The 13,730-nt window shown below is 39.0% G+C and overlaps 1 protein-coding gene across 2 annotated transcripts in view; it reads left to right on the top strand.

Moving 5' to 3' along the window:
• The window catches only part of BMPR2 (bone morphogenetic protein receptor type 2), a 113,953-nt gene extending 102,549 nt beyond the window's left edge, over positions 1–11,404 (top strand). Inside the window, exons 12-13 of one of the 2 annotated variants that reach the window (XM_075429822.1) lie at positions 907–2,186; positions 3,947–11,404. In XM_075429822.1, the coding sequence (XP_075285937.1) occupies positions 907–2,186; positions 3,947–4,194 (1,528 nt within the window). In that variant the 3' untranslated portion in view covers positions 4,195–11,404. Of the gene's footprint in view, positions 1–906; positions 2,187–3,943 lie in introns of both variants that reach the window. The other variant, XM_075429821.1, reaches the window with a different exon arrangement.
• Positions 11,405–13,730: the final 2,326 nt, after the last annotated feature.

Here is a 13,730-nt window from a genome sequence, read left to right as displayed (position 1 = left end):
TGTGTGCCCCCAGAATTCAGGCACCTTTTATGTAAACAACTGTACTTCTCACAGAGGGGCCTTTTAAACTGAACTCAGGCAAACTATGCAAACAGGCTTGCAAAGATATGAAGTGAGAATGAATTTTTTTTTTTTTCAAGGACTCTTGATAAATGGCGCTTAAAACTTCTATTTAAAATGTTCTTCTAAAAACTGTGAATTTGCAGGCAATATGAGTTAGGGAAATCACGGAGTCTCAAATCTGTAGCTTTTCAGCTAAAGAACCACCGGACCATCATTTAAATAATTGTTATTCTGACCCCAGTGAGAGATGCAGCGCATTCACTGCATATGTATGGTCCAGAGGGAGTGAGAATTTGCAGAACTGACACTCGTGCTTAATAGTGTACACTAAAGATCTGGATTTGAGAGAAGAGTAATGTTGCTGTATGTGGCAGTGTTTACCGTAGTGAAAAAAATTACGTTCAAATAGTAGAATACCTAAATTGTTAAAATATAGATTATTTCATGCTTTAGGACCTTGTGACTTTTTTCCAGCATTACTTTCTCCATCTTGTGTGTTGAGTTCTCGTTGCACTCCTTCAGCATCACTTCTCTGCAGCTAGAGCAGTACCTTAGAAGTGAACTGGACAAACAGCATATTGGACAACTAGAAGAAAATTACTGTTATCTGGCTTATTTGTATGAATAACGTCCATGACAAAATGGCCATCCTAGTAAAACCAATTTTCTGCTACCCAGGACTTTTCAAGGAAGTTACTGAAGGATCTCAGTTTGTACTGTATCTGTCCTTAGTTTATGCATGAAAAGAAACAGAAGGATGTTCATCTCCCTTGAATGAGAGGGTTTATAATATGAGGTGATTTTTACATATATGTTCTTAATATCACTTATTTTTTCTTAAAGGAATCTGTCGCATCATAGGCGTGTATCAAAGATAAGGCCATATCCCGATTACTCTTCCTCTTCCTACATTGAAGATTCAATCCACCATGCTGACAGCATAGTGAAGAACATTTCTTCTGAACATTCAATGTCCGCTACACCATTGACTTCAGGCGAAAAGAATAGAAACTCCATTAACTATGAGCGGCAACAAGCACAAGCTCGCATCCCTAGTCCTGAGACAAGTGTCACCAGTTTGTCCACAAGTACTACCACCACAAATACAACTGGCCTCACTCCTAGCACTGGCATGACCACTATATCCGAAATGCCTTATTCAGATGAAACAAACTTACATACTACAAATGTAATGCAACCAGGTGGGCCCACCCCTGTTTGTCTGCAGCTAACAGAGGAGGACTTAGAGACAAATAAATTGGATCCAAAAGAAGTGGATAAAAACCTGAAAGAAAGCTCTGATGAGAATCTGATGGAACATTCACTTAAGCAGTTTAGTGGGCCAGATCCACTCAGCAGCACTAGTTCCAGCTTGCTTTATCCGCTGATAAAACTTGCAGTAGAAGTGACAGGACAACAGGACTTCACACAAGCTGGCAATGGTCAAGCATGTTTGATTCCGGATGTCCCATCTGCTCAGGTCTATCCTCTACCCAAGCAACAGAACCTTCCGAAAAGGCCTACTAGCCTCCCCCTAAACACCAAAAATTCAACAAAGGAGCCACGGTTAAAATTTGGTGGCAAGCACAAATCAAACTTGAAGCAAGTGGAAACAGGCGTTGCCAAGATGAACACTATCAATGCTGCAGAACCTCATGTCGTGACAGTTACCATGAACGGGGTGGCTGGGAGAAGCCACAGCATAAACTCTCATGCTGGCACAACTCAGTACGCCAATGGCACAGTGCCGTCTGGCCAGACAACCAGTTCAGTAGCGCAGAGGGCCCAGGAACTGCTTCAGAACCAGTTCAGTGGAGAGGATAGTCGACTGAATATTAATTCAAGCCCTGACGAGCATGAACCCTTGTTGAGGCGGGAGCAGCAGGTTGGCCATGATGAAGGTGTTCTGGACCGCCTAGTAGAGAGGAGAGAGCGGCCACTGGATAATGGCCGAACAAATGCCAATAACAACAACAGTAATCCGTGTCCAGTGCAAGACACAGCTACAGTCAGTACCCAGAATGTAGTGAGAAATCCTGGGCAGACACAGACTAGAAGAGCACAGAGGCCTAATTCCCTGGATCTATCAGCCACGAATAGTATGGATAGCAGTAGTATGCAGTGTAAGTGCCTGAAGGACTTCAACAGTTTCCCTGACACTTTTTTACTTAGTAACTATGTATATCTGCTTGAATAGAAAATACTTCTGTCTCTCCTGTCCCCCCTAAAAGCATACTTACTAAATCCCATATAAATTTAATATCTGTCAGCGCAATTTCAATCTTCTCGATAGTCCTGTCTCCATCAACTCAAGCACATTAGGTCACTATCTTTCTTCCACATACATGGAATAAATCTGTCGCTTTATAACCCATCTACTCTGACTCTAGGAAGGGAGTAATTTCTAAGTTCCATTATTCCTTGCAAGGCACCTACCTTGGCAGCTGCAAGGCATATTGAAAAAGCTGCCTATTTCTTCCTTCAGGGGCACATTATACCTGCTTTGCCTTATTTTTCCTCATTCTCTTAAGAGCAGCTGGCTCGAAGATGCATTGATTAAAATAATTTATTATAATAACTACTTACATGCTTTATTACTTTTGAAGCAACTGATTTTACCGTATTAGCCCAGCCTAGGTGGAGGGTCAAGCATTTGCTATCTGAAGTCCAAAAATTATAGCAATCCTTCGTCAGTTTACCATGTACATATTAAAAATTAATGAAAGTGGTTAGAGAGTTAATCTATTTTAATAGACTCCTTCATAATAACTGCCTCAAAAGTTTTATGGGCAAAGATCTCAGAGGTTACAATGGGGCTCTCCTTTTTACAGTAGGAATGTAATCATGTAGTTACAGGTAAATTAGGTACATCCTCTGAGTTTGACTTTGGGCCCATTGGAGCTGTTGGAAAGGCCTCCTAGTGTGCACCTTTAACATAATATATTTCCAGAATGCACTGTAGTCTTTGAAAGGTGCTTGCGAACTTCTGTGTTTAGACAGACGCTGTGATGCTAGTGAAATAATCTGGGATGCCAGGGATGTTTGGAAAGAAGAGGTTTACAAACAAACCAGAACAGATCTTTCAAGAAATGTAGTTCAATATTCAGCAGTGGAATGTTTAAGCCTTCCTTTTAAGTAGTAAACCTTAATTTTGTCTTAACATGTTGACTTGAGTTGAAATCTTATTGAGGTAAAGGAAAAAGATTATTGCAGTAACTTTCTTTAATTGAAGGTTAAGTTAAAAGAAGGAGTTTGAAGGTTATGTAACGTGAAAGTTTTTTAAACAATCGGATATCACCTGCTGAAATTGTATCATGATTAAAGTTGGTTTAGCCAGTTCTGCAGCCCAACATCCCAAATCCTGGCTTAGGATCTTAACAGAGAATGGACCATTTTTTCTCCAGGTGAAATGCTTTTCCAGGTGAAGTAGGATTAGAGGATCTGTGATTTAGTTATGCTATTAAAAGTTGAGCCTTTGCCATCCTGTAGTAGCGACATTTTTTTGTTCCTCCCATTAGAGGTAATAGAAAATACTATGATTGCAAAAGCCCCTCAAATGTCAAATGCTGATTCTGCTGTTTGATGCCAATGTGCATTCAAGGTAACACAAATTACTTCACTGAAGTAATTTCTGACAGAGAACAGCATCTGACCCCTCATTTTAGTGGCAGCTACCATAGTTGATAACCTGTCATGCCTCTGCCACACAGTTGCTTTTATGTGATAAGATTTTGTTCTTTTGTTCTGTTTTGCACGAGTAACAACCCTGGTTTCTCCAGTCTAATCTTACCTTCCTTGTAATACTATTTTCTACTCTCTTTTTGGTTTTTGTTTGGGTTTGGGGTTTTTTTTTGTTTTGGTTTGGTTTTTTTGTCTTCAGTAGGTGACTCCTCACAAGATGGCAAATCAGGCTCAGGAGAAAAGATCAAGAAACGTGTGAAAACTCCGTACTCACTTAAACGGTGGCGTCCCTCAACGTGGGTCATCTCCACTGAGCCGCTGCACTGCGAGGTCAACAATAACGGCAGTGACCGCACAGTTCACTCCAAATCCAGCACTGCTGTTTACCTTGCGGAAGGAGGCACTGCCACCACAATGGTGTCTAAGGATGCAGGAGTGAACTGCCTGTGAAATACTTTGAAAGCCGACAAATGACCTTTTTTTTGCATTATTTGAAACAAACATGCAGAACATGTTTTCAAAAACTGCTTTCTCCTCCTGTCAGCAACCCCTACCAAGGACTCGCTTTAAATAGATTTCAGCTATGCAGAAAATTTTTAGCTTATGCTTCCATTATCTTTTTATTTTGTTTTATTTTTTGAATGTTTTTGCACTTTTATTTAGTATCGCTAAAGTTAAGTCTGTCTGTTTTGACCACGGAATATATATATGTGTATCAAAAATGTGGTCTAAAAATATTTTTTTAAAAAAAAGTAACATAAAAAAGTATTGCTGATAATCAGTTTGGACTAGTTTCTTAAGGTCACTAAGATCATAAGCAGACTATAAGACAGGTTTGACTGCAGTGGTGTCTTGTAACCATGTTTTGATTTCTGTGCACAAGCTAGTCTATATATTTCTATGTTACAAAGTGTATTCTCTTTTGAACACCCTATTTTTTCTTGTGTCATGTTGAAATGTGCAATAGTCTATAGTTCGCAGTATGCTTAACTGAAAAGTGTGTTTCTAAAACTGCCATGTTTCCCTTTCTGTATTTGTTAATTTTTCCCTGACAGTTGAGCAGTCAGCCGGTCATGACAGTGAACTTTGCACACCATAGCCAGTTTGAAACAGCTGCCTATATCACATTGTGCTCTGAGGTGACAATGCATTAATTTTTCCCAACTTGAAAGGGCTTCTAAAAAGGAACAACAAAAAAAAGTTCTGCGCTCAGTACCTTTCCTTTGATCCTTCCAAATTGAAATGTGTTTCCTTTGTAGTCATAGATACCAGCCTGTGAAGTTCTCAGTAACAAAATCTTGAACAAATGTAAGGAAACAATGTCAGCCATTTTTCTTATTTTGTGTGCAGTTTCACCCCCATTTTTATGTAAAACCTTATTTAGATCACTAATGGTGTACATTGAAAAATAAATTTTATTCAGAAATGTTAATAACAGTCATACTTAAAAGCTCTAGTGAAGATAGGTTGTGAACATATTTTGTTTACACAGAGGAAAAATCATTAATCTTATTTGGCACAAAACAGTTTTGTGAGGAGTCATAAACCTTTCCTGATTTACCTCCTTACAGACAGTCTGGAGTAAAATCAGCCTGATTACTTATGCAGGTAGGTGCATCCTAATTGACTGTTGTTGCTGAGTTGAGTTGACACTCATCCTCCCTTCAGAATTTTGAGAGCCCTTCATTCATCTTGTTGAAATTTATTGCATGCTTTTAAAATTCATGGTTATGAGTGTGAGGGAGCACTGGCACTTTCTTTTTCTTCTGCTTAGACCCTTCTTTCGGTTTGTATGCACATTGATTTTAGGTGTCAGTGAACACGAATGTAGTATCTATTGAGATAAATTGTTTTTTCACCATTTCAAGTAAACCTCACCTTTTTTTAGAATTATTTGTTTTTACTGTCTACTGAAAGGAAATTAGTTTCCTTATTAGTCAGGACCTCCTGCTGCCTAAGAAATGTCCTTCCACCTGAGAAATATTCTTTCTGACTGAAAACACTTCAGTAAAAACTATTTAAATAAAAAAAGATACAACACATATCAGTCGTTAGTACCGAGTAAAGTTTTACCACTGTATCTGAAAACTGGTGATGTTCAAAGAAAGAAAATCTATTCAGTCAGCCTGCCAAACTCCTGTGGCAGGATACTGGCAGCAAATAGTTGCTCCCCCAGCCTGTCTCTCTTCAGCTGACTGAAGCAGATGCTCTGTGCTTTCAAGCTCATTTGTCTCCTTGCTGTTATATCATTTTTTCCCTGAGGTAAACTTTGCCAACCCTGTTCTTCTGTATCTGATGATACAACTAGCATAATATATGCCTTGCTACATCTGATTCTTGCTGTTTCCCAAACTCCCTTGTTTGTGCTTGATTGCTATGATTTTCTCTTTTAATGCTTCTTAACGTTTCTTATATTCTCCTAGATATCTCCAAGAGATAACTTTAGAAATCCAGACTTTGATTAAGTGTAGTTGCAGAAATACGAGCCGTGAGACACATTTTGGGCTCCCCATGTTCTTTAAGCACCAGTTCAAGTAGTACTTTTCATCTCTGAGGCATAATTCTGTTATCTTCCTGTATAAATACACAGTTGTATCTCCCCTCTTCAGAAATACAGCCTTTCTCTGGTTTTACTTTTCTTTCACTCTCCGGCTTTCCATCTGCTGCAATCTTGCATCCCAGATGTTGAAAACCTGCCAGTTGCTCAGCTGGGTTTCAAGACCTGAATCAGAATTTTTGGCATTCTGTTCATAATGTTGGCTGTGGCTTTCTTCTCTTTTGGGCTTCTTTGAGTCTCCATTTGAAATACGGTATGTTGTTTTGTGATGATCGCTGCATCATGCATATTGAAGTTTCTTCACTCCTTTCCCAATGACTTTTTGCTTTGCCTTGCATGTATCATCCATCAGCATTTCAGAACGTGGGCTGAAAAGCGTATTTAGGACACTCTTAGCTAACTTGAAACACTCTGGGGAGAGAAAAGTTGTTTACTCTGACTACTGCTTCTTTCTGCCAAGACAGATTTGCACCAGTCTTCTAGCCTTTCTTTTCAGGCCAGTCCTTTGTAAGAAATCAAACTTCTTTATGCTCAATGCAATCAAAATCGTTTTAATACCAAACAAAAATGTTCTTCTTCAGTTTTCCTTAAACATTCTTAAAGCAAACAGAATAGTTTCTTTTCTTTATTTCTGTCACTTGCTAGAAGACCACTGGGATGAATTGTAGTGAGTAGAAAGTATTGGCTTTGTAATCTACCATGGATAAATATAATTTTTAACATGATAGAAATATGTACTTTATCACAAAATACCCTATAGATTAAATAGAGAAAAGCTATTTATTTTTAAAGGTTAGTCAAAACAAACTCTTAAGTAGGTACCAAAATATTGTAATTCTGCAGAACTAGATGAGATCAGATTAACAGTTTGGTTTTAATACTTAATTTAGTAGCGCCCTTTTTTTGCTCACAGCACATAATCCAATCTCCACAGAATACTTTCTCTGTAAATTAAATGATATTGAATTGTATCTCATACCATGGGGAATCATCCTTCACTGAACAAAATACATGTAACAGAGAATTCTATAGATCAGACACATGGATAGTTGATAGATGTACTGTAATCAGGGGAGACAAGTGTGTTTTATTTTTTTGTGTGGTTTTTTTTTTAAGAAAAAACGATAATGATGAAAGTTGATAATTTTCTATCAATTTCTCATGTATATTGCAGACAAGATAAATATAGCAAAATGAGAATAGAATGAAAATAGACTGATAGTGTAAATACCTATGAATTGTGCCACTGTCAAATAGGCAACAGTAGAATATTTGCTATGGTAATTTATAATGTATAATTCAAGTAAAATGTTAGAGCAAATGTTTGTGGTGTTTGTATATATAAGCCAAAATCCAAAATCTTTCTGGTTTTAGAAAATGACATGCTCGTAGAAGCCGGAAGAGTTGCTTAGGTTAATGCATTGTCTCTTTTTCTGTTTCCTGTAATAGAGATACTCGCCAACATAACATGGTTTTTAGAATGTGAATTCTAACCATTTCGACAGACATGCCTCATAGTCAGATTTATTTTCTTCTAAAATGAATATTTATAAGCCAGTTTACCTGCAACACTTCCTCTGAATTTGCTTATAATAGCATTATATGCACTTAAATTGCAAACCTAAAGGAATTCCTAATTTAAAAGAAAACCAATTGATATTGTCATCATTAGAATATTCTCAGAAACGCAAAACATTTCCCTTTCTTACTGCCATTCATTTGTGTCTTGTTTCCATACAGAAAATTACCTAATTTTCAAAGGCCACAGAGTTTCATTTTTTTCAGTGCACTGGGGACAAGAAACAATGCAAGACGGATGCTGGCAGGTTTCAGAAAACAAACCACCAAAAAAATCCCACTTTATGAATATGTTTAGAAAGTACATATCTTCCCACATGTCAGCTTTCTCTAAAAGAAATCTTTAATCCTACCTGCCTCAGAAAGGAGAATAAGGAAGTTCTCTATTTGTATGGAATAGATTATTGGGCCAAATTTAATAATAATGAATTGTTACTTAAATATGTATGTATACATTGTATATGCCATAGTTTCAGTGTTTGATGCATTTTACTGTAATGATAGTCCTTTATTAAATGTTAAAAAAAAAGTCCATTACTGTAACATTACTAAGTCTACGTTCAGATTATAATTTTCTTTCAAGAAAAATATTCAAAAGATTGTAGCTGTTCTGCCATTGAAACGTTATTATGGAAGGTTCCAATCTAATTAGGGAGAATTTAAAAATTCACACATTTAGTCAATAAGGAGAAATTAATTGTGCTGTAATTTTTACTTGTATAAAAATGATGGCATTTCCCATTGCTAAAACAGGCTGGTTATAAGTCATAAAAATAATAATTGCTGAGAACAGTAGCATATACATGACCTGATGTCTAATTGGAAAATTTGGAGCAGCTTATCAAAGACTATTGAAATAAGATTAATTAGTCTATGAAAGTTGGATTTAAAGACTGGACAATTAGTTTTTGCAGTTTTAATTTTGCATAAATTTGGATCATTTTAATTTTTCAGCTGGTTTCCCACTATTTGTTTTAACAGGTAAATATACTAACCTCCTTTTTTTATTGTGCTTATTATTTTTTGTTCAACTTCAAGCCTTTCTTCAGTCAAAAAGCTATAAATCTTACAGTGAAGCCAAATATATATATTTTATGTAAACTCTGTATGTACTTAGATGCATATGTATGTTGTGCATAAATTCCAGGATTAAATTCTGTGAGTTACAGCATCATATGGTAGCACTGGTAGCGAGTATAATGTTCTTTTTCATATTCCATTTTGAAATTGTCTTCAGTGCATCACAGTTAAATTGGGATCAGCCTGTGACATACAGTCCAGTAGTGCAAGATCTCCCGTGGCAGACTGGTGGCTGATTGTTTAGGTGGAATACATTATGAGAGAAAGCTGGTAATGCACATGACAGACTTTATCTGAAGCGGAGTAATTTAAAGTACCTCTCAAAGATCAAAAAATAAAACAGTACATGATAATTTTTACAAGGCTTTTTAATGTAGTAGCTGTAGTTACGTGTGTGGTTGACATTTAAACATAGTATTTTAGTCCATTAAATCCAATCACATTTTAGGCTTCTGTATTGTCATATAAAACTGTCACTGTAGAAATACATCCCTTTTTTTGACACCCCACCACCCCACCCCAGTAGGTTCAGTTTTGATGTAAGATAGTAACAAATCAGATTTCTCATTTTGAGGTTTCTTCTGCACTGACTAAAATTGGTAGCAGAACTCCACTTCTGCAGCTAACAGATTTAGGCACTCCTGCAAATCAAAATGAGAGTTATGTTTGGCACAAACCTACCTGAGGAAATCAACATCTCATGGGCTAGTGCTTGAGCCAAATGCTTCTGAAATCAGAGGAGTCTGCCACTGACGAGGAGCAAATGAGGTGTGGGTTCTGCTGGCAGTGGTTTTAAATGTTTCTTGGGAGGACTAGCCCTGGGAAGGCTGGGGTGGAATGTGGGACTCCAAGGGCAAACCCTGCCTACTGCCATCTTGAGCAGTGGTAGCTGCTGCCTCCACCCAGGCTGGCGGGCTGGGTCAGTACCGGTGCAGCTGTGGGTATTGTCAGGAAGTGGAACTGCACCAGTGGCAGTGGAATGTTCCAAGATAAATCCTCATTTACACCAGAGCCCTTTAATGTTGATCTGGGCTTCGTGCAGGTCTGAGTTAGTGGCTGCTGTCGTGCGTTACTAATATGAATTACTTTTTATGCCCATTTCTGTTTATTTCACTGTGGTTTAATCTACATTTGTGCATAATAACCAGGAGCTAGTCAAAGTTATGTTAATTTATAATGTAATTGTCAGATATATTTAAAAGCCTGTTGATCAGCAGTTGTGCAGATTTGCAAGTCATTCAGTTGGTTAAGTTCAGTGCATAGGTCATGCTTCAACCGATGCAGTAACTGTCATAGTAAGGAAGGATTTCTTCAAAGTTCTTGCAGGCTTCTGCAGATGTGTTAAAGGAGCGTAGATGCATCAGGGGGATAGCATGTTGCCTGGTAACTATTTTAAAGCAGAAATAATCACGCTTTATAACTTCCTACTTTCAAGGTCTCCCAAAAGTCAATTTTTGTAGCCCATTCACTTGTTTTTAAGACAGAGCAAAAATGTGTGAGGTTTATTTCTAGAGCACTTGATTCACTTTTTTTTTTGTGCTTCAGAACTGTGTCATGAAGTATCACACTTCAGTCTTGTTTATTCAAAAGGAAAGAAAATAACTAATGTTTCTCTAGTTTGTAAAAAGTCACAAGAACAAAGAAACAGGCAAGTCCAAGTTATAGCTGACTTTCATTTGTCACTTTTGAATTTCCTGAGTTGTGACTCTTCTCTCTCTTTCACACTGCTGAAATGTATTTAAGAAGGTTAGTATGTAATGTTTCTTGTCTGCTTTTTGTCTCTAGAGGAAGGTGTGCTCTATTCACATTTATATAAGCTGGAATTGTATTTTACATTTGCTGTTGATTATTTTCCCCCCAAATGCAGTATAAGAGGAAAATGAATGTGGCAAAGACTGATTTCTAGGGTTTGGTCTTCTGTAGAAGCTGAAATAAGGAGATGTGAAACTGCTATTTTGCTTATGAAAGACTGTAAAGAAAGTATTACTTTCTGAGCGAGCTTTTCCCTAGAATATGGAGTCTCATCAGAACCCTTTTGTTAACGGGTATTTTTGTTTTTTCTCTCAAATGACTGAGGAAATACCATGTATGAATTTATAAATAATTGCTTTCAGTTATTTCTTTTGTATAAGCTGCCCAATACCCTTGCTATGCTGTATAAGTTGTGTTTCATGGAACAGTGTGAGTATGAAATAAAAAGCTACTTTTTGTTTTTTAATAATCTGTGGATGCCACTATGAAAGCTGACGTTAAAGCCACTACAGAGTTTTCTATGAATACTTGTAAGAATTGCTTTGTTATATATAAACCTAAATAAAGAGATTGTATTAATACAGAGACATTGGATGAGAACATTTAAAAGGCTGTTCTTTAGGTCTAAAAGAAAAGGCTTGCTGTAAAATGGTGCATTATTCCATTTATTAAATATCATATTAATGACAAAAAGCATGGTCTTTTGTGGGTTTTTCATGGTGTTACTGGCCATGAGTAATAAGACATGCTGCCAGGAATGAGAGGAAAACCCCTGCTGCAGCTGTGTTTTGTTGGTTGAAGGATAAGGAACATTACTGAGGGCTGAACAGGGCTTTCAGACACCTTAGGCATGTGACAGATTGCACACCGCACTCTTATCAGATAATAGCATGAAATAATTAGGGCTTGCCGCTGCTCCATTTATGCAGTGCATCTGCTTGTTTTTTTGCACGTTCTCACCGGTCAGCCAGTGAAGATGCTTGTATTGGCAACCAAACAGTTTTGTAGGCATTGCAAAGCAGTAGGCCTTACGCAGCCTCTTGTCACACGCTGTCTGTCAGTTAAGTGTTCAAATGCAAAAAAAGCAAAAAGGGGGGGAACGACATGAGAAAGAGGCATTAAACTACCTTTCTCCTTCACTTTTGCTTGGGCTGCACTTGAGTAGAGCGCAGGATTGATGGCAACCAGGCATGTGGGAGAAACAGTGCAAGTAACAACCTTTGCAGGTGGAACAGGAACTAAAATAGCAACCCCTTAACCTTCCCACTATTGTACTCTGCCCTCCCCATGAGGAGGCAGTGCCATGGCATTCTTGCAGGCGGGAGCTTTCCCAGCCCAGAGCTGCTGTCCCGTCCAACAGAACTAGAAGAGATGGATGAAGTCAGCAAATTTACTCCACCAACTGGTCTGACCCAGGAGTTTGCCTGCTATGCCTCCCGAAGGTAAGGTGCTGGAAAGAGGCAGGTCTTTTCTCCACTGCAGTCTCCTTTGTTTTGCTTCCTGGCGTTTTTCAACTCCTGATGCAAGAACTTCATTTTGAAGTTGTTGTCTCAGATTTTTTACTTTGCAATGAAGAGCTCTTCCTCTAGTTTCCCTTCTTCTAGTCATGCTTGTGGGGAGTTTCAAGCTGAGCTGTTAACTGGAATTGCCACCATACAAATGGTAGATGCACTGTACCTGTATGCAGGTGTTCATGTGATCTCATCTTTCTCATCTCCTGTGTGACCATTGGTAAGCGTGAGGGAGTTAGTGCTCCATGGCCTGATCGCAGCTAAGGCGAGGCTGCAGGATGCTCAGGCTTTAGGACATGGATGCTTGTCTGTGTGGAGAACAGAGGGAAATGAATGTAAAATGGTCCTGAGAACTGAGTATCACTCCCACTAAGTTATCTTCCCTTCCAGACCAGAAGGAAAATACTAAATGTTCCCTTTAAACAAGAAACAAGTTGCATCTTTCTAGCTATGCAAACGCTAGTTGAGCCCTGAGGCAGCCGTTCTGCCTATGCACGTGGAGGGAACTCAGTTCTTTCCTCAGTTCTCCTTCTGGAGCACAAACTGGGCCTTGCCAGCTGGGGTTGTGCTGCCACTGCACTGGGAGCTCCCTTGGGCAATGGGAACCACAGCTTTGAGGCAGAGTCTTACATGAAGTGCAACTAAATTCAACTTAATGCCGTGTCACCAGAGTGGTGAACTCTTCGTTGGTTCCACTCCCAGTGTTCCTGGGTTTGCCTTGGGAATGTGTTCCACATTAGCACCAACTCCATAGCGAGAGCATCCCAGACCCTACAGTGCTGTAACACACACCATGCATCTTGAAGCTCCAAGCACTGTGCTGTGGGGCCTCACTGGTTCCAGCACTTTGTTACCCATAGATTAGTGGGACCTACCCTGCACCTCAGTTGCTTCATTGTTTGTATCTCTCCTCCTTACTTAATTCATGCTAATTTATTTTTCTCTATCCATAGTGATTTGCAAGCAATTACGAAAGTGGTGCAAATCTTATACTTCTGTGGCCAATGAACTACCTCCAAAATGCAAAGAAAGAAGGGAGACAAAATGAGGAGCTTCATTTTTTGCTGTCATAAATAAGCAACAAGCAACAAACTGAGGCAAGTGGTGTACGGATTGAGCACCTGCCTGCATGACAAATCACCTCGGCCCCGCGAACGAACCTAGAAACCCCTGGCTACCGGGAGGGACCATGACAAACCTCGCTTCGCCTGCGAGCCGGAGACAGACTCCATGTTCCATGATGCATCTGCAGCTGCCTTGGGTTTTTCTGCCTCAGAAAAGGATTAGATTAGGACAGTTATTGACAAGGAGAAGGTCCCTCTCTGAAAGAGAGCACCGTGCTTATGTGCAGTGGCTTGGTGTTGGCTCAAGATGGCTGAGCAACACCAGCTCACAGGAAAGAGAGGCTGGCCAGCCAGGTCTTGCTACCTACTTGTGGGGCTTTAAGGGCAGGCCTACAAAGCTCTTTGTATCCAGGGGTCTCAGTGACATTGGTGGGAGCCTGAGAC

Source organism: Opisthocomus hoazin, chromosome 9 (genome assembly GCF_030867145.1).
Source record: "Opisthocomus hoazin isolate bOpiHoa1 chromosome 9, bOpiHoa1.hap1, whole genome shotgun sequence".
In the NCBI taxonomy this organism is placed as follows: domain Eukaryota; kingdom Metazoa; phylum Chordata; class Aves; order Opisthocomiformes; family Opisthocomidae; genus Opisthocomus; species Opisthocomus hoazin.
This window is presented reverse-complemented; position numbering and strand designations above follow the sequence as displayed.